Here is a 27,730-nt window from a genome sequence, read left to right on the forward strand (position 1 = left end):
TCAGGAACAGGAGGTGCCGTGATGTCCAAACACAGAAGCACATGATTTGATTTCCATTGTGATAATATGAGGAACTGCCAGCGCCCTTTTTTAAAACAACAAAGAGACCTAACCCACAATACGAATACATTTACCAGATTTTGGTTTTAGGAAACAATGGATCTGAGGGACTCATTTCTTTGGAATCTGCTTCTTCTACAGCTTGGAGTTTGGGGGGACCCAAACTGAGGCAAAACCTTGCTGGATTTCCTTACTAAGACCTTTTCTCTAAGAATTTCAAATTTGTTTTGAGAGAGTTAAGGAGTTAGCACTTCCCTGACAACACTTAAGAAGAAAAGGGCTTCCATTTCTTCTGGAAGTAGAAGATCTGAGCCCCGTGGCCTGTTCTGTGTCCTTGGTGGTGGACTGATTCCTGCCCCAGGGTTCACTGACAGCGGAAAATGTGAAGAGACGCTGAGGAACAGGGAGTGACGCAGTTAGAGAGAGCTCTCTAAAGAACTTGGTAACCCAGAAATTCTTCGTGTGTAAAAATGCCTACCCGTCAGAAAAAGCCGATAAGAAGGAGCAGGCAAAATAACAGTGTCTCTAATATTGCTAAAGGAATAAAAATACTTTTTTTCACATCAATTTCATCTTAATTACAAAGATGCATGAATGTGATGATGTAGCTGCCACTATCGTGTTTCCTGGCACACAGCTATGTTATTTTGTTTCCTTACAGGCTTGTAGCAAAGGAAAAAACGTTAAAAAAATTTTAAGTCTCAAGGAGAAAAAAGACACAAATGGAAGGAACATTTTTTTCTTCAGACCAGATCACACTTGCATTTTAAAAGGTAGCACATCTCTTAACATATTTATCTTAGGAAGCTTCCACCCCCGAGGAGAAATGCTAGAAATTATGGCTAGTTACTTTGTGTTTATCTTAGGTGTTAGCTCTTGAAAAAAGAGAGAATTATAATGGAAGTACCTGTCTATTATTAATTACTGAGCTTCAGAAATCCTGTCACATGACTTCTAGTGTGTCTTTCTAAAGGAAATAATGACCATGGCTTTCCCTTCCTTACTTTGCCTTTAAGAATGAAAATTCTGGTGTAGCTTTTATATGAATTCTGGGGAATTTGATCGTGACTATAGCAGTTCCTTCACTCCTGTTCCCACCACCCTCTTTCTCACCAGCTAAAGGTGATTTTCTCCATCTCCCGCCATCAAGGATATTGGCAGACTGGGCAAAGTGGCGCACAGGAGTTTGAGGGTGCAGTGAGCTATGATTACACCACTGCACTCCAGCCTGGGCCACAGAGAAAGACCCTGTCTCTAAATAAATAGAACATTGGCCCTGGTGACGCCTTCATATCTAGGAAAAGGAGATGTTCTGGCATTTATTCACTTTATTTGGCATGTATTCATTTAGTGCCTGGTATTTTGCTAGGCACTGGGGATAAAAGACTGACCAAAAAAGGACGGAGCCCTATTATTAAGTGGTAAGAATCATACCAATAAATATGAAATGACACTCTGACAAATCCTATTCTTTCCAAGGAGAAATCCTCCTTGTTCTTAACTCATCCCTTCCTAACCCTCTTGTCCCTCTGCAACTGCAGCCTTAACCTGTTCACCTGATCCTTCCTCCCAGTCAGAGCAACATGCTCTGGTTTCCCCTTTTAACCCTGCCCCCAAATAGTCTTACCTTCCTCACCTTCTTTTTAGCCGACAAACCGTGTAAGTTGGTGCCCACTGGCTTTCTCCAACCTACTGGAAATGCTGTCTCAGGACTGGCCACAAAGACCTCGCCATTACTGAATCCTCACCGCAGCCTTCATTGTTGCTCCTGATTTCTCCACTGTGTCTAACGCCCTGACTACCTCCACCTGGAAACATTCTTCCCCCATCAGACAAGCCTCTCTTCTTTCTCCTTACACCACATAGGGACTGGTGTTCCCCAGGTTCCAGTCTTGGCCCTATTCTGTCTTCCGTCCATTCTGGGAGAAGGCACTGAGTTTCAAGCCTTCAATGACACTCTCCCCTACACCTCCAATTTGAGTTTCTCCTGAGCTCAGACCCATGTTTTCACGTCAGCCATTATTCTCAAATGCCCTTTGGACTTCAGATCTGAAGATGTGCAAAACAAACCTCATGGTTTTCCCTCCCAACCCAGTCTTTCTCTGTTCTCCGTCACCATCCACAGCATGGCTTTCCATTCAGGGACCCACAGCAGAAACTTCCAAGTTATCTGTGACTACATTTTTTTTTCACCTTATTGGGACATTCTGTCTGCCATCGTGTTCACCCGAAAATGTCTGTCACAATGAGAGATGACAAATAGGTTTCATCTAATGTACCAGCTGTGACTGACTGGCAAGTGGCTGCCTGGATCACTGTGTTGAGAAAGATTCTGAGGCAGCATCTGACCTCAGCAAGAAAAAGTAGCGTGATTTGTTATCACCTCTGCCTTGGGTGATGGAAGGCATGCGAGGCATTTGCCATCTGGCTGCAAACTTCACCAGTAAGCAAATGGAGATAAGCTCCTCCGGGTCCCATCGCCACTGCCCTGGGTTCTCTCTTAGAGTGTTGCAATAACCTCTCTTGGTCTTCTCCTTTCTGTCTCTCTTCCCCTTCCCCACCCAGCCCTTGCATTATCCCTCTAGGGCAAATTTCTCATACTAGGTTAAAGCAGATGGCATTAAAGGCCATTGCGAATGTGACTACAGCACCCCTCCCTTCCTCCAAACGTCCCGTGTGCTCCCGGATCAGGTAGTAGAGCATTGTGGTTTGCAGCTTGGTCTTGAGGCCTTCCTGCCTGGTTTCAAACCGCAAATCTGACACTTACCAGTTGTGTGACTCTGATTAAGTTATTTGACTCTCTGTGCCTCTGTTTTCTCAGCAGCAAAATGAGAAGATCTACCTTATAGGGTTGTTGTGAGCATTAAATGAGTTAAAGTATAGAAAATGCCCAGAATATCTGCGGGCATATGATAAACCGAATGTCAATGTTCAGTCTTATTGCTACCACACCCGCACCCTAATCCTCATTGACTTTGGTCAGGCTGCTTCCACGGGCCCTGCCCCACCTTTCCCAACTCTCAGGAAGAACGAACTGTTCCTTGCATTGTCCTTCCGTAGCACAGGTAATATTCCTCTATTCCAGCAGTTATTGCATTGCACTGGGGTTAGTTGTTCATGTGTGTGTCTGATCCAACAGTTGGGAGATCCTTGAGGGCAGGGAACATGTCTTTCCTATTTTTTGTGTCCTCTACTTCTTTTTTTTTTTTTTTTTTTTGAGATGGACTCTTGCTCTGTTGCCAGGCTGGAGTGCAGTGGCATGATCTTGGCTCACTGCAAACTCTGTCTCCCAGGTTCAAGGGATTCTCCTGCCTCAGCCTCCCTAGTAGCTGGGACTACAGGCACTTGTCACCACGCCTGGCTATTTTTTTTTTTGTATTTTTAGTAGAGACAGGGTTTCACCATGTTGGCCAGGCTGGCCTCGAACTCCTGACCTTGTGATCCGCCCGCCTCGGCCTCCCAAAATGCTGGCATTACAGGCGTGAGCCACCGTGCCCAGCCTGTGTCCTCTACCTCTACCAGAGTAGAAGTCTGGAGGACAGTAGATACGATAATGTGTGAATGATGACATGTTAAATAACTGAATGAAGGAATGAATTGGCAGCAGAGACAGAACGAGCACTGGGTGCTAATAATGGTTATAGTGGAAACTTGTTTATCTCAAAGGGAGATAATAAACAAAAGTTTACCTCCTGGAATACTATCTCTATAGCAGGTAAATTCTTTCTCGAATACCAGTACATCTCCAGGAATCAGTTACCCAGCTCGGACTTTTCCTTTGCCCCTAGAAAGGGCTTTTGTTAACTTAAATGTGATCGTGCTCATTCTCATCTCTATAAACACAAATTGCACTTTTTATGGCCTATATGGCCTAGTTCCTCCCCCATCTGTAATTCTATGCTAGGTAAAGAACAAGCAGAAACTTCTTACTTGATTGTAAGACCTCTGACCTTTACTCTCAAAGGCACCAGGGGCCATTAGTGCTGAGGATTTCATGATTGCTGCTAATGATAACGAGGCATTTGGAGAGCTCTGACTTGCAACCTGGATGAGAAAGAATTAGCTCTTTTCTGAAAACTACCTGCCTCATGCTCTTGCTATGATTTAGATTGTGCATTTGTAGTCAATAGACTTCCACAGTTTATAGTAAACAACCAGACCTAACTACACGTCTCTGAGCTTCTCTGTGAAGTTTGCAACCTTGGTTCTGCCCTTGGCAGAAGCACGTGGCACGCCCTTTAAAAGTGCAGAGAGGGGCAAATCCTCCTCCATGTTCCCTGATTTTCTGCACAAACTAGATCTCCCCAGCTCATTCCACAGAGATATTTATGGTTGCTGGCTAGCAGACATATTGAAAATATGCATGGCACGTTGCCAATGTGCAGATCTGGAAGAAACAGGAGCCTGTCAGTCCTGTTCCACCCCACCCTGCCACAGCCCTGGCAAGCCTCATGGGTCAGTTTGAGCTGTGAACGCTCCCACTTCATTGCAGGCGATGCTTATCAATAGCGGCCCTGGCCTCCTCCCTCTGCTGTCTATAACATAACAGGCTGGCAGCGCCCAGAGAGGATTTTGACTATTCCAGTTTTGGTAAAAGACTGGGGGAAATCCATATAAGCAAGCCTATTTTTCTTGGGGAGAAAAAGAGTATGACTTTGGTGTAGAAAAAAGAGGACAGAATCTGCAGAGGGACAGGTAGGAGGCAGGATGACAGTCCTGGAGAATGCCACAGGTGGAGGCCAGAACATGGTGGATCTGGGCAAATCTGAGCTGACATTGGGCCAGGATGAGCTGCCTCGCAGGGAAGGTGCAGCCCAACCCCAGCTTCCCAGGAAAGACTTCCCCCTGAGTTGTAAGCCGGCAGTGTGGGAATCAGTGGGTGGGCAGTGTGGGATTCAGTGGGGAAATCCTACAACATGAGTCAAATAGCAGTAACAGTAACCATGGTGACAACACTGAAAGCCAGCTCTCTCTGGCTCACGTCTCCACCAGCACACACACAGGACCCAGCCCTCCACAGTCAGGTGGCCTCCAGTGAGGCCCCATTTGGGTCTGTATTCTGTATGAGGGCTCCTTGGTGGCAAGTGACAGAGACCAGCGTCTGCAAGCCTGAACAGAAAAAGGATGCGAAAAAGGGAGGTGGGCTGGACGCAGTGGCTCACGCCTGCAGTCTCAGCACTTTGGGAGGCTGAAGTGGATGGATTGCTTGAGCCCAGGAGTTCAAGACCAGCCTGGACAACATGGCGAAACCTCATCTCTACAAAAAATACAAAAATTAACCCGGCGTGGTGGCACACGCTTGTAGTTCCAGCTATGTGGGAGGCAGAGATGGGAGATTCACTTGAGCCCAGGAAGTCAAGCCTGCAGTGAGCCATGATCGCACCACTGCACTCCAGCCTGGGCAACAGAGTGAGACCCTGTCTCCAAAACAAAGAAAGAAAAAAAAAGCGTTGGGGGAAGTTGGGATTGGATTCCTTGGATTTAGAATCCGAGGAAAAAAAAGAGGAAGGGTGTGGGGGCAAGAGAAATACACAAAATCCAGATGCAGATGTGAGACCAGGCCTCAGGAATTTAAATACTGCAGGACTCTCTCTGTCTTGTCCCTTCCCTCTGTACAGCTTCTCAACTCATCTCTGCAGACTGGCTTTCTCTACTCTTCCTTTATCATGGCAGAATGTGCATGGCTCCCAGGCTGACATGGTGCAGATGCAGCCACACATACCAACTGACTCACAATCCATCAGGGGCCCAAACTCAAGCTTTCAGGTGAGAGAAACCAAATACTCAGCTGCGTTAGGAGTTCCTTCTGATTCTTGCTGCAGGTGAGCCGTGACTATTGGGGCCAGTGGCGTGGGGGATAAGAGGAATTTATGAAGACAGTTGTAGGTAAAGAAAGGCAGATTTGTTAGAGAAAGTATAAAAATATGTTGCAAGGAAGCAATGGGCAGGCTGGCAAAAGAGAAGCTGAGTGAAAGGAGACAAAGGCTTGCTAGGGATTTTGTAGGACGGAGCTTGTGCTGCGTGCTGAAGAGGGTTTTGTGCAGTACTGATGATGCCAAGGTTGCAATGAGCTAACTTACATTTTTTCTATCAGCTGAGGGTCTGGAGAGAGCTGGGAGCAGGAAGATTGTGAGTTATTTGTGCAAGAGGGCTATGTGTCCTGGACCATGAAGAAAGGCAGACTTATAGCTTATCTGCTTTTTTTTTTTTTTTTTTTTTTGAGACAGAGTCTCACTCTGTTGCCCAGGCTGGACTACAGGCACCTGCCACCATGCCTGGCTAATTTTTGTATTTTTAGTAGAGATGGGGTTTCACCATGTTGGCCAGGCTGTTCTTGAACTCCTGACCTCAAGCAATCCACCCATCATCTCTGCCTCCCAAAGTGCTGGGATTACAGGCGTGAGCCACCGCGCCCAGCCTGCTTTCTCTTTTTGCTTTCCTTTGATCCCACCAGCCCAATTCTCCACTTCCCCCAGCCCCCAGTTAGGACTCCATAATTCTCCCAACTCCACTTAAGGTGAGAGGTCATGAAGTGCTAGCCTGGCTGCCGGGCCGCTTTATGAGGATGGCAGGGAGGGGATTCTGAGAGGAGTGGGCAGGAGGTGCCCCACGGGTGTCTATGCTGGCACAGGTCCCTGTTGCAACTCACAGTGTTATTCTTGCCATTCTCACTTTCTCGGACCTTTACAAGCCTGCCCCTACTCCTTATTTAGGTCTCAGCTCAAATTCCACCTCCTTGGAGAAATCTCTGCTGACCACACTTGCTGAACTGACAACCAGCTCCTCTCCTGCCCTTCTCTGATATGGGATGAATTGTGTCCCTCTCTCTTTGCAAAAACATTTATATCAGTACCGTCCTAGCCCTGGATACCTCAGAATGTGACTGTTTTTGGAGATAGGGCCTTTAAGGGGGAAATTAATTTAAAATGAGGTCTTAATCTAATACGAATGTGTCCTTCTAAAAAGAGGAGATTAGGACACAGACAGGCATGTAAGAAAGATCATGTGAAGACATAGAGAGACGTACAAGCCACGGAGAGAGGCCTCAGAAGAAACCCACCCTTCCAACATCTGATCTTGGACTTCCGGCCTCCAAAATTGGGAGAAAATAAATTTCTGTTATTTAAGTTACTCAGTTCCTGGTGCTTTGTTATGGCAGCCTTAGCAAGCTCGCACACTCTCTATCCCTTTCCCTGGTTTTATACTTCCTCAAGAGGCAGGTTAATGCTGTAGCGTGGTTAAGAGCATAGCCCTGGGTGTGGCTGCAATAAGGGCAGTAGTAGTGGCAGCAACCACTTCCTGTCTATAGACAGAAGTGACTGGTAGGAATGTGGGTTTGATGGTGGCTAGTGCTGAAGACAGGCCTGGATTAGGCTTGAGGGACAAACAAGGAAGGTTAGGCTGAGGTGGCCAGGGCTGAGGTTGGGCTGGAGAAGGGGCTTTGCACCTGCGGTGGCACCTGGGACACCTCTTCTTCCTGATACTGTTGGCCTGCCCATCCAAGGCAGGAGGGGCTGGCTCCCTTCTAAGCAGGTTCTGGCTCTCACTCTGTCCCCAAGGGGCTCTAGTTGCAACCCAGGTGGTAAGACCTTGTAAACCATCATTGGGCACATTACTGCCACCAACCCTATTTCATTTGTTGACCAGGTTTTGGTGAGCCTGCTCATTCAGCGAGCTAGAAGGGATGGATTTTGCAAAATAGTTGAGGCATATATTAGGCCCCCACTAAAGGCCTTGGATATGAGTAAGTACATGTAGATAACTGGGACTAGAAACAGCAGACAGCCACAGTCATTTCGTTCTGGAACTGGAAATTACTTTGTCTTCAAGGCATAAATGGTTCTCCAGAACACTCAGCCTCTCTTTCAGTCCCTAAGTCTGCCAGCCACCCAGAATCTAGTTGTTGGCACCAGAAAGACCAAGCGCCCTGAGGCCCGACTCAACTCTTCACTTGTCACCCAGATGCGTTAACACCGTGTGGACACAGAATCGCCAAACTTGCCTGGGCTCCCCAGGGTCCAAATGTGAAAACTGGAAAGCAGCTGCTTTGCTCTTTTCTGGCTGTTCCTGTATTCTGCTGTCTACATGACTTAATATCAACATTTTTGTTTATATTTCATAAGAACTTCAGCTTTTGTGAGACATTCTTTCCCTATCTGGCCCACTGTAGTGCTAATTTCTGGGAAATTTCTCTCCTCTTTTCTGGCTTGTGCCAGGTTCACTCACTTTTTATATTTTCATAATTCTTCTATTCTCCTCTCTTTTTCCTTTCTCTCTGTTTCTATTTTCCTATTTAAAAGGTGACTTTAAAAAACTGGCTTTGCTGCCAGGCGCAGTGGCTCACGCCTGTAATCCCAGCACTTTGGGAGGCTGAGGTGGACGGATCATCTGAGATTGGGAGTTTGAGACCAGCCTGACCAACATGGAGAAACCCCGTCTCTACTGAAAATACAAAATTGGCTGGGCGTGGTGATGCATGCCTGTATTCCCAGCTACTGGGGAGGCTGAGGCAGGAGAATCACTTGAACCCGGGAGCAGAGGTTGCGGTGAGCCAAGATCGCACCATTGCACTCCAGCCTGGGCAACAAGAGCGAAACTCCGTGTCAAAATAAATAAATAAATAAATAATTGGCTCTGCTTTCTCCTCCAATTACTGTCTTCCTTTCTCTTTTCTGCTTATCCTTAAAGACTTTCCCTTTTTGTTTTCATTTTCATCTCCTACTCTCTTCTGGCTCTAACCGAAGTTCTTACCCAGTTTTCCTCCTGACCTTCTGGACAGCCACCTGCTTTTCCAAGGTTCCTCCTTTCCCTCCTGTGGAGATGCCTCTCTTAGAATCCTTGCTTTTATCAGGGGCCTACAATCTCTGCATCTGTAGAAACCAGCCAGCCTATTTGTTTGAGGGCTAACACTTGCCTTGTCCCTTATTTCAAATAACACAGTGAGCTGTACATAGAAGTTACTCAATGATATCTTAATTGATTTTATTGGGTTCCTTTTTATGCTTATCTTAGAAAAGGGATATGACTTTGGATTGGGTAATAAAGAGCCGTTTATTGCATGTGTACAAATTATAAATTCCCAGGCACACCCTGATCATAGCAGGATCCTTTTGTTAGCTTTATGGGGCATGAAGTTGGCACCAAAGTATTCATGGGGACGTACAAGTAAGGAAGTGAAGCCAAAAGGATGTCTGATCATACAATCAGGTGTAAGCAAGCCCCCTAAGTAGCCAGGGCATGAACTTTGTCTATCTCCGAAATGACCAGAAGAAAAGGCAAGAGTATGATTCATCCCTTGCCTCCACAGCAATTCATTTGGCTATCTGCTTTTCTTATTACCAATGGCTAACCCTCTAAGGGTACCACGCCTGGCCATGAGGCCTCATGACTCAAAGTCTTAAGATTTATAGCATTTTCCCTGGAGACCAAGGGCATTCCTTTGGGTGACACCTTTTTACTACCCGGAGGTTAGTCATTTACTGTGGGTGATCCATTCAAATAAATTGGTTGCCAGGCTACCTCTTCAGATAAGAGTTCATACTTTCATAAATAATCCCCAGCCACACTGTGACTTCTATGTGCAAGCCTAGAGGGGACGATGTTGCAGGAACAGTGCCAGCCACTAAGACACTTTCAAATTTATCTCAGAGAATGCCAAGACAGCTTCTCAATTCCAGCAAGTGAGTCCTTCACAGGGACATTTCCCTAAGTTGAAAAACTGCAGGAAATAATTTATCTTTATGTTATTAATTGGTTACTATAAGGGCTACAGGAATTATTTAGGAACCAGATGATACCTGGTTTTCTCCATAGTTTACATAAGCCAGTCCCTGCAAAGATTCTTCCCCCACCCCCTTAATTTTTTTTTTTTTTGTTTGTTTTGTTTTGTTTTTTTCCTCAGAGATCCTTGTTCCAACCTTCAAGGATTCTTTGGCCTGGTGCTTTTCCAGATAAAGTGTAAGAGCCAGGATTTCTGGATTTTGTTGCTAGACATGAGTGAGCTTGGATAAGTAAATCATTTTCTCTTTTAGTCTGTTTGGGCTTCTGTAAGAAAATATCATAAACTGGGTAGCTTATAGGCAATATACATTTATTTCCCACAGTTCTGAAGGTCGGGAAATCCAAGATCCAGGCCAGCAGATTTGATGTCTGGTGAGGGCCTGCTTTCTGGTTCACAGAGGGCGCCTTCTGGCTGTGTCTTCACAAGGTTGAAGTGGCAAGGGGTCTCTCTCTGGCCTCTTTTATTAGGGCACCAATCTCATTCATAAGGACCCTGCCCCTATGACCTAATCACTTCCCAAGGCCTCCACTTCCTAATACATCACCGTGAGGGTTAGGATTTCAACATACGAACTTTGGCGGGATATAAACATTCAGCTATAGCACCCTGACAGTAAAAATGAGATAATAATACTTATCTCTTTCTTCCAACAAAAAGATAAGGTGAAGTTAAAAGGAGGGTCTATATATATAATGTGAATTTCCTGTGTAAAATGTGTTAAAGAGTTGTCTGATTAATTGCTTCATAAGGGAATTGCTTTGAGACTAGACCTATTGATCTCGAATAAGTAGTCAATTTGTAGTCAGTTCCCTAGGGAATAGACATTGAAAAGATTTTTGGTTTTGTATTCTACAAATAAAGCAACCTATTAATTGAATTCCTCTCAGCGAATTCTTCACTCAGGTGATTCTGGAGAGGGCGGGGGACAGACGCGGCCGCAGCCCAGGCCCCGGGAGCGCCATGGAACCTAACGGTGGCGGCGGAGGTCGCGCCCCTCAGTGCCCGCGCTCTCCCCGTCGGGAGCTTCCTGGTCGCCCCTGCGGCGGTGGCTCGGGGTGTCAGGCGGGCGCGGGGCTCGCCCAGCCTGGTCCGGGGAGAGGACTGGCTGGGCAGGGGCGCCGCCCCGCCTCGGGAGAGGCGGGCCGGGCGGGGCTGGGAGTATTTGAGGCTCGGAGCCACCGCCCCGCCGGCGCCCGCACCTCCTCGCCAGCAGCCGTCCGGAGCCAGCCACGAGCGGTGAGCGGCGCGGGGCGCGGGGGACGCGGCTCCGGCCGGGCAGGGGTGAGGGCGCCCGGGCGCTGCTCGGGGCGCGTTCCGGAGAGGGTTCGGCTCCCCGGGACCGGGCCGGGGCGCGCGCGGAGAGCCCCACAGCCTGTGCTCTGCCCTCCGGGTGCGGGGCGGCGGGCAGCCATCTGGGCCCGGGGCAGTCGCCTTTGATTCTCGAGGGCGCTGGCGTTCGGGGAAGGTTGGCAGCACCTTACGAGACCCACACACGTCCCCGGGGCGGCACGGGGCCACCTTCTGCGGAGCCTCGGGGGCTTCGCCACCGTCGCACCTCCGCCGGCTGCGCTCTGCGGCCCCGGAGTAAGCCCCATCCGGTGACGAGCCGCAGTCTGGTCACCCCAGTCTCGCCAGGTCTAGCTGTGAGGGGAGTTGGAGGGGCTCGCTCAGCAAACCAGACGGCCGCTCCAGTTTCTCTAACTGGGGTTGGAGCCCCGTCACCCTTCCCCAGATCACGGCCGCGGGGGAGCGAAGGGACTTCCCGGGACTGCATAGGGCGCCTCCCGGGACCCACAGCTTGGCTGGCCCGGCCCCTTTTGAGCATCAGCTGAGGCTGGACTTGGAGGAGATCTCGCTGTGGAGCGCGAATGAGTTCTTCCACCAGGACCAGCCGCGGCCGGGCTGCAGCCGCTGTCTGGTTGCTGATCCCACAGAAAATGGTGCTTGCCCCATGGCCTGAGTGGGCATGACCCGGCTTAGCAAAGACTGCAAACTCTAAGCTTTTCCGAATCAAATGTGCCTCCCTGCCCAGACTGTCTGTGCCCAGGAAGTGGTGGGTGTGGCAGAATGTTGGTCCCACTGTGCAGGGCCCTAGCGGGGGGGCTTTCACAACATGTTTGAGAGTTTATTCTGAATTATCGGGTGCTCAAATAGAAACACTAAAACGATTGCCTTCTGAGCAGTAGGCGTTCAGGTCCAGGGAGTCGGGGACGCATGGTGGAGGCTGGGACTTAGGTTTCAGCCTTACCCTTCAAGTTCGCCATGCGGGTTCCAGAGACTGCGGAATGTTTGTAAAGTGACTCTGGGAGTTGGGTTGCTACACAATGAGGACACCTGGACCTCAGTGACTCAGGCTGTTTCTAGGATTCTGGGGAAGAAATGGGAGAAGTCTCAGTTAATTCTGAAGAAAATAAGACTGATACAATTAACCACTTGGGCACAGGGCCTGAGAAGAAAAAGCTTTCGTCAGCTTCCAAAGTTCTGATTTGTTTACCTAAGGTTTTTTTTTTTTTTTTTTTTTTTTTTTTTGAGACGCAGTTTCGCTCTTGTTGCCCAGGCTGGAGTGCAATGGCTCTATCTCGGCTCACCGCAACCTCTGCCTACCGGGTTCAAGCGATTCTCCTGCCTCAACCTCCCGAGTAGCTGGGATTACAGGCATGCGCCACCATGCCTCGCTAATTTTGTATTTTTAGTGGTGGTGGTGGTGGGGGGGGGGGGGGGGGTCCCTCCATGTTGGTCAGGCTGGTCTCGAACCCCCGACCTCAGTTGACCCGCCTGCCTCGGCCTCCTAAAGTGCTGGGATTATAGGCGTGAGCCACTGCGCCTGGCCTACCTCAAGTTTATAAACATTTCATACTAGGAAATTGTGTGTTTCCATAAAAAGTAAGGTTGAATAATGATCATTTACTTTTCTACAACAATAGTCTCCCTTTTAGACATTGACTCTCAATCCTTAGGGTAGGGTCTCTCATTCTAAAGATGATCATACCCCATCCTTGATCTTTGGGGGACTTAAGCAACTTCCTAAATTTATAATATTTAGAGGTGATGTTTAAAATCAGCACTTAGTCCAGATTCTGGGGAGAAGTTTGATGATGGTCCTTGACTATTTAGCACTTAGAAGTGCTAGGAGGATGCCTCACTAAGTTACATAAGAAGCAGAAGAAGACGAGTACTGCCTGATGGATTGACCCCAAAAACTAGTTGTGTCCAAGTAGAATAGGTGTCTTCCTCTGTTAAAAGTGGTCTTTAATCTATGATAGTTCGCTGTACTACAAATATGCATAGGTGCTTTATAAAGACTTTTCACTTAGTGAGGTCAAGAGGCTAATGCTGGTCTCATGTATAATTTAGATACCTTTTTACATAGAACCCTCATTAGCCAGACTCTAAACCTTAACTGCAGCCGAGACCTTTGTTCATGTAGTATGCCTTCAGAATCTCGTGTTGACCTTAAATGCCAAGTGGCTTGTAAACTTATGTACTTGATACTTGTGGTAACTGATCTCAAACATAGCTCTTCTTTCCTGTGATCGTTTGGGACACAGGCTCCCACTCAAGGGTAGCTCCTTGTGTCTGGTGCCTGAACTGGATCTTCTCATTAAATTCTGAGTGGGTAACTTAAGAGCCAGTCTAGGCTGTGCTTGCTGTATACTTTCAGTTCGCTATTGACCAAGTGTCATGTGTTCTCTTTTGACCTGTTCAGCTTTTCCATAGGGGGGAAAATCAGTCACTGAGAAGCAGAAAGTAACTCTACCTTCATTGATGCCAGGGAGCTATGATGAGAAAGAAATCCTAGGAAAGGACCAGTTCCCCTTATTCCAACTTAGCATCACTGAATTTGTCTTTGGCAAATGGGCTTTCCTCAAGTCCTGCTCTGTTTCAGCAAGGACAGGAAGTAGACTGCCTCTTGTGTTACTTGAGGAGCAGTGTAGGGCAGTGCCTAGGGGCTCAGGAAGTAGTCTTCTTCCGTGACGGCTTGCACACAGGTCAGGGACCTTTATGAGCACACATTTCAGAAGTGTTCTTGGGAACCCACACAACCGGACTGATTGCTGGGTGGGCCTAGAATAGCATAGTGCAGCGGATAGCTACTCTTTGTTAAAGGGAAAAGCTACCAATTAACAGATGATTAAAATGGTCTGTATTCTAACTCATGTTTAAATTCCTTATTCCGAAGCTACACTGAACTGCTTACTGTAGGTGTTTACAAATGTGGAGACCCAGCTAGTATTTCTCTACTTTTAGTTTATTTTTTGAAGTTTTTTTTTTTTTTTTCCCCTCTGACTCTTCAAAATTCTCTGATCCTGGAAACACCAGGATGGGGTTCACATATCTATAGTGTCTATAGAGTGGGAAGATTTCTGACATTTGATTGTATGTCTCTCTCTCTAAATTACTCATCTGAAAGGAAAAACAAAAAAAATTTCAGGCAAGTAAGGATGATATTTATCTGAATAGATGTCTTTTTTGTTTTCCTGAAAGTTTTGAGGTTAATAATCTTGATTTCAAAAGAGCATCAGTTATAATGCTTTTCTTTTCTTTCTTTTTTCTTGAGATGGAGGCTTGCAGCCTCCCAAGCTGGAGTGCCATCTTGGCTCACTGCAACCTCTGCCTCCCGGATTCAAGCAATTCTCCTGCCTCAGCCTCCCGAGTAGCTGGGATTACAGGCGCCCGCCACCACACCCAGCTAATTCTTTGTATTTTTCGTAGAGATGGGGTTTCACTGTGTTGGCCAGGCTGGTCTCAAACTCCTGACCTTGTGATCCTCCTGCCTTGGCCTCCCAAAGTGCTGGGATTACAGGCGTGAGCCACTGTACCCGGCATATAATGCTTTTCAAAAAAGAAATCTCATGGTTAGAAGCTGACATAATCAAAATGGGGCAGACCCAATTTTTGGAAAAGTGCACTTTATTGGTTAAAATGTGGTTATAATTAGCAAGTGACTATACAAAATGGCATTCTTTATTCAATATTCAATATTATTTTGTGCTTGAATCACCCAGTTAGTTTTCTGACCAAAACACAATCCTTTTTAAAAAATTTGTTTAGTTTCAGTGTTATGTAGTTAGATGAGTAAGTCAGAGAATTAATTTCCCAATGAAATAATTAACTTTCAAAGGACTGTACTTTAACATTTCAAAGTGTGATGTTTTCTATTGGTGTAGAATGAGCCTAAATAAGGAGTAAAAAGACACGAGCCCCACTCCTTGATCTGCCAATGACAGATGACTTTGGGCCACCATGTTCTCTCTCTGAGCCTCAGTTTCTTTATGGTGAGAACACAGTAGTCTCCCCCTTATTTTCAGGGGATGCATTCCAAGACCCCCTGTGGATGCCTCAAACCATGGATAGTACCAAACCCTATATATACTGTTTTTTTGATCTGATAAGCAAGCCTGCTACTAAGTGACTTGTGGGTGGGTAGCATCTACAGTGTGGATAGGCTGGACATAGGAATGACTCATGTCCCAGGCTGGACAGTGAGATGGCAGGACAGTACAAGATTTCACCACAAAGATTGTCATTATAACTAAAATAGATAAGGTATGTGAACATGCTTCATAAGCTGAAAAGCACCACACAAATGCCAGGTTTTGTTCTAGTGGCCCTGTCTAATGTGTTGAGACACAATCTATACTGCCCTCCGAAGTGGTGTTGAAACAGTGGAAATGCAGTGAGATCTGCTTTGTTTCCCAAACTGGATTTGGTTAGATTGGAAAATAAACTAAACATGCTTGAGCGGAGGCTTTGAAAAGAGTAAATATTAAATTGTGGAAATGCTTTGTTTATTTGACTTTCTGGTTGGAATCAGCCTTTAAACATATCTTAATTTGAATAGAGTTATGTTAGGACCCTTTATAAGGCAAATTCAGCTAGTTTTAACAATTGAAACTACCTTTTTGGTTTTTATTGAACCATGTGTGTACATTCATGTAGGGATACACTGCTAACTAGCTAGATTGGCGGTCCTCAACTAGCCATGATTTTGCTCCCAGGGGATATTGGCAATGTCTGAAGACATTTTTTTTCCTTTTTGTGGTAGAGACTATGGTTTCGCTGTATTGCCCAGGCTGGTCTTGAACTCCTGGGCTCAAGCAATATTCCCACCTCAGCCTCCCAACTGACTGGGATTACAGGTGTGAGCCACCACACCCCGCCTGAAGACACTTGGTTGTCACAAGTTGGAGTGTGGTATGCTGGAGTTCTGGCAGCATATGTATTGAAGCCAGCAATGCTGCTGAACATCCTGCAGTGCACAGGACAGCGCCCCACAGCAAAGCATCTGACCTGAAGTGTCAGTGGTGCTGAGGTTCACAATAAGCTCCTGTGCAATGAGGACATTTAAAAGAAATCACAATGTTGATAACGTTATTGCTGGGTCTTTGATATGTTGCCTTAGGGTGGAAGAAGTATGTGTAATTAAAGGAACTAAGCTTTCTGCCCACCTTGAAGTTCAAGATTGTTTCCTACTGGCATCCAAAATGAGGGAGATTTTCTTTTTCTGAATTAAAAATTTTCATTTATTTTCCTTTTCTGTAGCAACTCTTCTCTCAAGTTCCCCCTGCAGTAGCAACTTATATAGTTTCTTATATGGTAGTGTGGCAGCCTTTTGGGGAAGGAGGCACATGCAGAGGAGCTCACAACTTTTGCTTTAAAAAGCCAAGCACTACGGGATGTAACGTAAATGAAAGATGCAGTAACGTCTGGAGTCACTGTGACTTCCCTGTCAAGCTGCTAGCAGTTCCCTAGGTTGGAAAATGGGCATGGTCATAACCTAACGACTTCTGAATAGGTTTCAGAATGACCATGTTCAAAAAGAGATGTGTGGCTGGATGTGGTGGCTCATGCCTGTAATCCCAGCACTTTGGGATGCTGAGGTGGGAGGATCACTTGAACCCAGGAGTTTGAGACCAGCCTGGGCAACATGGTGAGACCCCATGTCTACAAAAAAAAATAACTTAGCTGGGTGTGGTGTTGTGTGCCTGTAGTCCCAGTTACTTGGGAGGCTGGGGTGGGAGGATCACATGAGCCTGGGAGGTGGAGGCTGCATTGAGCCCTGATATCATGTCACTGCACTCCAGCCTGTGCAACAGAACAAGACCCTGTCTAAAAAAAAAAAAAGATGTGCAAAAATATTTTAGTCAAAGGTAATGTCTGACTATGATATAAATAATAGCAGTATAGTACAGGATGAGCATCCCCAATGCAGAAATCTGAAATGCTCCAAAATCCCAAACTTTTTGCATGCCTGCATGATGCTCAGAGGTCATGCTCTAAAGAAATGCTCACTGGAGATTTTGGATTTTGGCTGTTCAGATTAGGGATGCTTAACTGGGCATAAGGACATATTCCAAAATAAAAAAAAAAAAAAAGGAAATCAGAAACACTTCTGGTCCTATTTCAAATAAGGGATACTCAACCTGTATAAAATATCCAGTGTGTGTAAATGAAGCATATGTTAAGCCCTAGGAGGAGCTCTGCCTGTTTGAGTTTTACCAAAAAAAATGTAACATTTTATGGGTTTTTTTTTTGAGACGAGGTCTCGCTCTGTCACCCAGGCTGGAGTGCAGTGGTGCAATCACAGCTCACTGCAGCCTTGACCTCGTAGGCTCAAATGATCCTCCCACCTCAGCCCCTCGAGTAGCTGGGAACACAGGCATGCGTTCCCCGGCTAATTTTTGTATTTTTCATAGAGACAGGGTTTTGCCATATTGCCCAGGCTAGTCTTGAACTCCTGGGCTCAAGCGATCTGCCCACCTTGGCCTCCCAGCATGCTGGGATTACAGGCATGAGCCACCACACCCAGCCAATATCTTGCATTTGAATCAAGTAGTGGACATTTATTGGATCCCTTGGGGCCGATGCCATTTCTAAAAGTGATTGAGTAAATATCACAGGTGGGCAAATCAAAGAGAAGGATATTCTGGTTGTTTCAAGGTCCAGGTAATTCAGGCCATGGTACAGGTGATCCTGAGCTTAGGAAGAACTCACCCATGCCTCAGGGGCCCAGCTGCCCTCCTCCCCTCACTGCTGGAGCACCTACAACAGCTGTGAAGCATCTTGTGCTTTTGGAGCCTTGACATGGGAAGGAACAGGAGAAAGCAGGACTGATGTCTCCAGACCACCCCTTAGGCAAACCGTCTTTGGTAGCATCTTACACCCAAATATTTTTTTCCTTCACTTCACGTTGCCTGAATTTTTTCACCTTAGTTTGTTGTACTGCCGAAGATTTTATTTGGAATAACAAGTACCTTTGAAAAAAAAAAGCACATACAAACTTCAGCTGCCCTTTGAGGCTTAGCTCCAACAGCACCTTTCCTTTCCTTCTTAGAAGTAAGCTTTCTGGGTTTGAATTCCTACAGCACACATTCTGACTCATAGCATCTGTGACTTGTTATTTCACATTTCCATGGATGCATCTCATCTGCCTTGCTGGACTGTGGGCCCTTCGGCTTTTATTTTTTTTTAATTCTTAATCTTTATGGGTACATAGCAGTTATATATATTTATGGGGTACGTTAGATGTTTTGGCACAGGTATACAATGCCTAATAATCACATCATGGAAAATGGGGTATCCGTCTTCTCATTTATTTGTGTTACAAACAATCCAATTATACTTTTAGTTATTTTCAAATGTACAGTGAAATTATTGACTATAGTCACCCTGTTGTGCTGTCAAATACCCGGCCTTATTCATTCATTATAACTATTTTTGTCACCCATTAACTATCCCCACCTCCCTCCCACCCTCCCCCACTACCTTTCCCAGCCTCTGGTAACCATCCTTCTATTCTATATCTCTGTGAGCTCAATTGTTTTGAGTTTTAGATCCTGTGGCCCCTTTGACCATGCAGATCATGGCCTATTCATCTTCACACCTAGATAGAAGCCTGCGCAGTGCCTGGCCAAGAGCAGGCATAAGTGTGTGCAAATAGAGGAATAAATAACAGGGCAGCAACTATGTCTGGAGGTCATTATCTTTCCTGTCTCAGTAGTAATCAATCACTGCTTATCTTCAAAAACCCAGAGGAGGGGATGGGGCAGTTAGTGGGGACAGAGGGCAGATGGGTAAGATTCAGAGCACAGGCTAGTGTGATGGAAGTTTAAACTCGTGAGTTAAATAGGGTTTGGCAATCTAGCTGGATAGCATCCCTGCCCCTTGAAGAGACGTTTTTGTGGCCCCACACTACTGACTTAGGCATAATGCCTAGAGATGGACTAGAACTGCACAATGAACTAGTGGTGAGGTTCAGTTTAATGGAAATCGGTGAAGGCTTTCAGGATCAAATGATAATCTTTGTCTTTTTCTTTCTCTCAGGAAAATGGCAGACAATTTTTCGGTAAGTGTTTTATGCCTGTTTCTTATCCTTGATCAGCTCCACATGGTTGAGGGTTGGGGGTTTTGTTTTTACCATGACTTTCCCTTTTCACTCTCCCACTGCGTGGCTTCCCCTGGACTCATTTGTCCAATGAGGGCTTGCAAGCTGGAGCCTTGTTTTTCCAGCAGCAGATATGGGAAGAAAGCCAGGCAGAGCAAGTGGACTCTGCCGGCAGGAGCTGAGAAATCCTCTGAGTAGCGGGAAGCGCGGTACAGTCTGGGCATTCTGATGTTTGTGATTGTTTTTCTCACGGTGATTAAAAAGTATGTGCTGTAAGTAGAGGAGTGCTAACTCCTGACTTGAGCTAATTATGAAAATGCAGCCCTCCCTGATCTGAGACGTTGCGAGGCAAGAATAAAGTGAAAAAGTATATGTAATCCCAACATCTGATTTTAGTCTTAGAAACTCAAACTATTAATAAGTGGAAAAAGTTTAATGATATGCATGTAATGCCTTTGCCATATTCCTCTCCTTCTTAGATCACATATTCCTGTTTTCCTGAAAATTCTGCTTTTGAGAATGCTTTCTGTCCTGTAATTGTTTATGTCTTTCTTTCCAGCTCCATGATGCATTATCTGGGTCTGGAAACCCAAACCCTCAAGGATGGCCTGGCGCATGGGGGAACCAGCCTGCTGGGGCAGGGGGCTACCCAGGGGCTTCCTATCCTGGGGCCTATCCCGGGCAGGCACCCCCAGGGGCTTATCCTGGACAGGCACCTCCAGGCGCCTACCCTGGAGCACCTGGAGCTTATCCCGGAGCATCTGCACCTGGAGTCTACCCAGGGCCACCCAGCGGCCCTGGGGCCTACCCACCTCCTGGACAGCCAAGTGCTCCCGGAGCCTACCCTGCCACTGGCCCCTATGGCGCCCCTGCTGGGCCACTGGTGAGATGGCATTCCTTCTTTCATGTACTTGACATGCAGAAGGCTTCAGGGAGACCCTGAGCTTTAAACCTGCTGCTTAGAGCCACTTCTCAAGGGCCAGCCATGGGTGTATGTTGGTAAAGTCAAAAAATTAAGTGTTCATATTGAGCTTATTGTGTGTGGTTAGTATAAACAGAAGGTAATGAATATTTTGAAGGTACTGATAAAACTGCTTATGAATATAAATCAAGATTGTAGTAATGGAGAACATTTTGGTTATTATTAACACTTACTGAGTACATGTCAATAGTATGCATCTACATAGATAATCTCATTTAACCCCATTACCACCCTATAAGATACTGTTAATAACCATGTGTAAAATGGGGCAAGAGAAGTGATATAATTTGTCCAGGGTCATTGAGCAAACATGTAGAGGAACCAGGGTAATCTGGTTTTGAAAAACCTTCTAAAGATAATTTTGTGATCTAAGGGTTGAATTTTCATGCAAATTAAAATGTCTTAGCAAGTGAATTCTAAGTGTAAAACATAACTCCATGGGGGATCCAGATACATCTCAGCCACAGGATCCTTCCTTTCCAGATTTATAATCTAGTTGGATGATAAAACACATAATAAATATGAGGAAAGAGCTAAGTACCAGTGTGAGATTAGACCATTTCAGGACTATGCAGAAGACAGCACAAGGTAGCACTGTCTCTTTTTAGGTCAGTTTAGAGTAGAAAGACTTGGGGGAGTAGGTGGCATTGAGAGGGCCTATACCAGAGATGGTTAGTCAGTTGCAGAGAGAGGGGGACATGAAGGCTGTGGAAAGGAACAGGCAGATGTAAGAGAGATTACAGAGGAAGAACCCCCAGAATCTACTGATTATGTCTTAGGAGTCAGAGAGGACTCTGACTTTTCAAGGCTGAGCAACTAGAGCCATCAGCAAAGCTTTAGCCCAAACTGGGAACTCATGAAGGGGAACTGATGGGGGAGGGGGTAGGGAAGACCATTCTAGTTCACACTTGTTGAATTTGAGGCACTAGCAGCAAATCTAGGTGGGAGGAAGTACAGGATTAGTACACATCAGGACTAGAAAGAAAATATTTGGATAGGCTGGGTGTGGTGGCTCATGCCTGTAATCCCACCACTGTGGGAGGCTGAGGCAGGAGGATCACTTGAGTCCAAGAGATTGAGGCTGCAGTGAGCTATGATCACACCACTGCACTCCATCCTCAACAACTGAGACCCGGATTTTTGAGACTTGTCTCAAAAAATAAAAAGGTTTGGGTGATAGTTAAACCCAGGGGAAGTCTTAAAAAGGGAAAGAAAAGAGGCCATAAATAAATAGAGCTTTGGGGATATTCACAGTACCTTGAATGTAGTTGGTCAATAAACATTTGTGGAATGAACCTCACAGTATTAACAGTGTTCATTCCATAAATATTGAGTATCTGCCACATGCAAAGCACTCTGCTGGAGCCATGTGAGTACAAAGCATATGAGAACCCACAAGCCCAGAATGTGATATGCTGCTTGCCCCCAGGAAGCAGAATAACCACAGTGAAGCATGTACCATGACAGGGCCTTAAGAGTGATACAAAAATGTTAATGTTGATCACAAGATCTAGCTTAAGCCTTTCCAGAAATAGTCAACATGAATGAGTACAAATTGGGATGGCCATAGTAATGAGATTTACTGATGGCTTTCTTTTCAATTATTATTTGTACATCTAGGGAGCCTCATCTCTTTGGCCCCTGGGCAAAGAGGCCTGAGAGTCTGGACAGATGGCATATACTAGAGTTATGTGTTTTTCACACATATTAATAGTGATGGAACTTCAGCAACATCGTTTTTTTTCCCCAAAGAAACATGACTCCTTATTGACACATATGTACTTGTTCATTCCCAGATTGTGCCTTATAACCTGCCTTTGCCTGGGGGAGTGGTGCCTCGCATGCTGATAACAATTCTGGGCACGGTGAAGCCCAATGCAAACAGGTAAGGAGAGCAAAATTAACAAGCCTACCCTATTTGTAGATTGGTTTTTGAATAAAGAATGGCCTGTTTTGATTTTCTTTTTCTTGTCCTGTCTTACAGTGCTATTTTGAATTTTAGTAAAATTTAAAAAACTACATATTTAGAATCTTGGCTATACCATCATATAGGATTATCCCATAAATCCATACATATTCCCATATAACTTTGCTAAGCATCGGGGCACTCATAGTAAATGGTAACACACCTTATTCTATACTTTGATATGTATTATGTCAGCTAATCTTCATGGTTGAAGGCAGGATAAGGAATATTGCTCTCCCCTTTTTATAGACAAAACTGAGGCTCAGGTTCTACAGATGACAGTGGCAGGCCTGGGAACCCGTCTTTTGAGTAGATACTATTTGCTTATGGGTTTGAAGAGATTCTACAAGTTAAAAACTTCATCATAATAAATCAACCTTTGCTATTGGAAGTGGTTTGATTGATGAGGTGGGCTAGGATGGGGTGAGGCTTTATTTAGGAAAATACATGCTAATTATGGCTGTCCTGGGCCGCTTGGCCCTGGTTGTCACCACTGGTTATGCAGTACTTACATACCATACAAGGAAGCTGGCCATGTCCTGAAACCATCTGAGATGCCTGCCCCTGAGGTTAGTGGAACTGTCTCTAGGTCTTATGGACAGTACCTAAATGGCACAAATTCAAGCCATGTACACAGGTTTATGCAAGAATCCATAAACAGTCTCAGTGTCTGTCACCTTGCTCCACATCCTGCAATCAAGAGATGGACTTCACTTCTGATCTGATAATTTCACATTCAAATGCTCATTCCCTCCACCTCAGCCAGCCTCCTCTGCTTCTGCAATGGTAATCACTATCCTAAGCCAACCCATCTTTCCACACAGCCTGGACAATTTCTGTAAGCACAGAACTTCCCCGTACAATAATGCCCGTCTCATAGCAAATTACAAAATATATACATCCTCTACCTATGTCCTTATCCGTATTTCCTCCCAACATCACATAGAACCCAGCACACCTTATCCTGTGCACACAGCACTCATGATTTATTAAATATCTGCTCTCATCCTCCCACAACCTCTAACGCACACTGAATACCCAGTTTGGTATCCTTGTCTTGTTAGAGTCATTTCACTAAGTTTAGTTCTAATAATGCTAGAGATGTAGATTGAGACTGGCAGATCAAAACTAATTCTGGTTGAAATGGTTAATGGTAGTAAACTTAAAAAAAACTGTTGCTTAGTCCTGCAAATTCTATATGACGAACTGCATAGAAAAAAAAAAGTGCTTAAGGTGACAGAGATGACAACATTGTATATTTAGTCAAATACAAATTCTATGCTGTTTTTTCCTTACAAATTTAATCACTGGAAGATCATTTGTGGTTGAATGTGACTGTTACTGGGTGAATCAAAATACAGAGAATCTTTGTTAGTTGGTCTAGAGTGCAGACCTGGCTTTAAAATATGAATACCTAATGATGATTCTGGTGTTACTGCTTTATAGAGCACACTTTGAGAAACTCAGGGATGGGGTTAGTCAAAGAGGACTTGTGTTTGCATTAACATCCAGGGAGAAGGAACAGGGTCAAAAAGCTAAATTAGCAATTTCATTGGTTCCGGCTCACATCATAGAATGTTTATCACATTTACTATCATGACTTTACAACTTAGCAACAAGATACTGAATATTAACTACCTTATCTCATTCTTGCTGTTTTAGAGGAACTAGGGCTTCTGGTTAATTATGAGGAAGCCAGGTATTTGATGGCTGTTAACTATATAGCTAGCTTGCCTTTACCAGGTATTGAAACAAACTGGAAGAGCAGGAAAGAGATAACCATTATCTATAGTAAGGGATAAAGTGTCCTCAGAGTGGCTCTAAATCTCTGTAAGAAAACCTCGAAGGGTTTTCATGAGTCTGTAGGGGCATTACAGATGAATGGAAATATGATCGAAGACAATGAGGCAAAAAAATTCAACATCTATTGTCTTGCTTACCTTTAGATTTTCTGATAGTACGTAGAATTTCGGGCATAGGATACTTTCCAGTTTGAACCCATTCTGATTTATTTGCTTTCCATTCAGAAAAATTTCCTAGGTACTGTATTATGCAATTATTTGCTTTTTAGAAAATTATATGTTCTTTACACGGTGCAAATGTACAGCTTTAATCATTTTAATAACTGGTCTTTGGTTTAAAACAGAATTGCTTTAGATTTCCAAAGAGGGAATGATGTTGCCTTCCACTTTAACCCACGCTTCAATGAGAACAACAGGAGAGTCATTGTTTGCAATACAAAGCTGGATAATAACTGGGGAAGGGAAGAAAGACAGTCGGTTTTCCCATTTGAAAGTGGGAAACCATTCAAAGTAAGTTATTGCTACTATTATATATTGATAATGTATATTTCTCATGAGGAATCACTCTAAAACCACAAAGCACTTGAAGTGAGAGTTTTTATCACCTCTCCTAAGGTGCCTAACCAGTTTATCTTCTCCCTGCCCAGGGGACCAGGCTCAGCAGGCTGAGAACATGGCCAGGAGTGGCACACTCCCCAGTTCCTTTCAGGCACCTCACCATCATCACTGCTGCCACCCCTCTGAGTTTAAGCCTTTCTAGAAATGAAAAGAATATAATCTTTAACAAAAAAGGCAAAAAGTCTTTATGGTACAGTTGTACTGCGACTTTGTTGCTTAAAACAACACAGTTGGCATAGAGATGAAAACTAAATGTTTTTTATTCTAAAATTAAAGTTTTATGAAAAGTTTATAAATTTTTAAATTAACAAAGTTTCCTTTTACTCCTTCCCCCATCCTCACAAAGTTGCAATTCCATGAGTATCTTCCCAGTATTTTCTGACATACAGCACGCTTTTTATTTGTAAGCACTGCTTCAACAAATTAGGTCCACAGCATTGAGTTAGGGTTGACTATAGAGTGGTGAATAAAACAGCTGGAGTGTAAACTCTTCAACAACAGGGACAAATAAGGACCACAGTCTACATTTGGTGGATATCTTTTCATATCAGAATATTGTTACTTAATAGCACTTTTTTTTTTTTTTTGAGACGGAGTCTCGCTCTGTTGCCAGGCTGGAGTACAGTGGCACGATCTTGGCTCACTACAACCTCCGCCTACTGGGTTCAAGCAACGCTCCTGCCTCAGCCTCCCAAGTAGCTGGCATTATAGGCGTGCGCTACCATGCCCAGCTAACTTTTGTATTTTCAGTAGAGACGGGATTTCACCATGTTGGCCAGGATGGTCTCGATCTCTTGACCTTGTGATCCGCCCGCCTCAGCTTCCCAAAGTGCTGGGATTACAGGCATGAGCCACCACGCCTGGCCAATAGTATTTCATTTTTAGATACGTGATAATTTAACCAGTACCCTACTGATGAAAATTTACAGAATAGAAACATTCCAACCTGGAAAGATTTTACTAAAATACTGTAATAACTATCCTTACAAATTTTTGCTTCCTAGAAGCAAATCTTCTAGAAATCTTTGCTTTAAATATACATGTTTACAATTTAGATATTGTCAAATGGCTACTTCCAAAAAGATGTAGGAATGTACATCCACTATTGGAAGAATAGATTTCTCCTACCCTTGCCAAAACTGATTATCATCAATCTTTACAACATTTGCCAAAGGAATCCTATTTTCGTGTTTTTCTTTTAGGTGTTTTAGACCATACCAGAACTTTTGGTTGTTTTGAGACAGGGTCTCACACTGTCACTCAGGCTGGAGTACAGTGGCACGATCACAGCTCATTGCAGCCTTTCAACCTCCCAGGCTCAAACGATCCTCCCACTTGAGCCTCCTTAGTAGCCGAGACCACAGATGTATGCCATCCACGCCTGGCTAATTTTTGTATTTTTCTTGTAGAGATGGGATTTCACCATGTTGCCTGGGCTGGTCTCAAACTCCTGGGCTCAAGAGATCCGCCTGCCTTTGCCTCCCAAAGTGTTGGGATTACAGGCGTGAGCCACCACACCCAGGCTCTTTTAAGTTTTTATGCAGGCAAATCTTTAGCCTTCACCTTTATGGCTTCACTTATGTATCCTTCTAATAAATTTGTTGCTTTAAAAAAAAACCTGAATAACTTGGAATTTTTTTTTTGTTGTTGTTTTTTTGAGACGGAGTCTCACTCTTTCACCCAGGCTGGAGTGCAGTGGCACTATCTCGGCTAACTTCAAGCTCCGCCTCCTGGGTTCATGCCATTCTCCTGCCTCAGCCTCCCAAGTAGCTGGGACTACAGGCACCCGCCATCACACTCAGCTAATTTTTTGTATTTTCAGTAGAGACGGGGTTTCACTGTGTTAGCCAGGATGGTCTCGATTTCCTGACCTTGTGAGCCACCCGCCTCAGCCTCTCAAAGTGCTGGGATTACAGCCGTGAGCCACCCCGCCCGGCATAACTTGGAATTTTTGCTGTAAAGTTACTTTCTCTGGATCTTAATTGGTCCCACAAATGATAAGGATGAAATGTTGGACATCCTGGGCTCAGGCCAGACTGGTTTGAAATTAATGGACATTTTTTTCCCTTTATTTCAGTTGACAAAAAATTGTTTCTATCGTGCACATGAAATATGTACATATTGTGGAATGGCTAAATCCAGCTGACATGTGCATTACCTCATGTAACAGTTTATGTATATGCCATTTCAGATACAAGTACTGGTTGAACCTGACCACTTCAAGGTTGCAGTGAATGATGCTCACTTGTTGCAGTACAATCATCGGGTTAAAAAACTCAATGAAATCAGCAAACTGGGAATTTCTGGTGACATAGACCTCACCAGTGCTTCATATACCATGATATAATCTGAAAGGGCAGATTAAAAAAAAAAGAATCTAAACCTTACATGTGTAAAGGTTTCATGTTCACTGTGAGTGAAAATTTTTATTCATCAATATCCTTCTTGTAAGTCATCTACTTAATAAATATTACAGTGAATTACCTGTCTGAATATGTCATTTAATTGGAGTGGTTTATTCTAGATAATGCACAATGGAAAAAATATGTAGTAATATTAATACTGCATTGGGGCCTCAAGGTTTCCTATACTTGTTAAAATATTTTTCTTAAGGAGAAAGTAAATATTACCACAAAATTATCTCTTCCAGAATTTCATAAAAATCAGATGTTTCAAGGAAATTATTCTCTCATTTTCTTAAGGAAATATAATATGTTCAGGAAATGAGAACAGCATTAAGAAAAAGTTAACCTATAGATGACCTATGACCCATAGACAATTATTATTAGGATTCTGGTATATTTCTTGACAGCTTTTTAATCCTATTTTCTCCTTCTGTAGTTCACTGCTTTCAAATCAGTAATTTGATACCAATATAGGACCATCTCCCTGGTTTTTATGAAATCTCTTATAGAGAAAAAAGGTATCTTATATAGTTGACTTTCAAAATTTAATTGTTCCCATCGTCAACATTCTTACCCATGCCTTTCTACCCTTATTAGCAGCAAGCCCAAAGATTAATAAAATTCCAAAACTAGGATGTGGCAAAACCACTTCATCTTATAGAAGACCAACATTTTTTTTTTTGAGATAGAATCTGACTCTGTCGCCCAGGCTGGAGTGCAGTGGTATGATC

General features: G+C 44.5%; 1 protein-coding gene across 1 annotated transcript; it reads left to right on the top strand.

Moving 5' to 3' along the window:
* The first annotated feature begins 10,897 nt into the window (after positions 1–10,897).
* On the top strand, positions 10,898–27,074 carry LGALS3 (galectin 3). The gene is made up of 6 exons (XM_054447823.2): positions 10,898–11,077; positions 19,166–19,187; positions 19,786–20,109; positions 22,005–22,093; positions 24,321–24,486; positions 26,786–27,074. The coding sequence occupies exons 2-6, from the start codon at positions 19,170–19,172 to the stop codon at positions 26,939–26,941; spliced, it is 753 nt and encodes a 250-aa protein (XP_054303798.1). The 5' UTR covers positions 10,898–11,077; positions 19,166–19,169; the 3' UTR covers positions 26,942–27,074.
* The last annotated feature ends 656 nt before the right edge of the window (positions 27,075–27,730 follow it).

The sequence above is a fragment of the Pongo pygmaeus genome, chromosome 15, assembly GCF_028885625.2.
Source record: "Pongo pygmaeus isolate AG05252 chromosome 15, NHGRI_mPonPyg2-v2.0_pri, whole genome shotgun sequence".
NCBI classification, from domain to species: domain Eukaryota; kingdom Metazoa; phylum Chordata; class Mammalia; order Primates; family Hominidae; genus Pongo; species Pongo pygmaeus.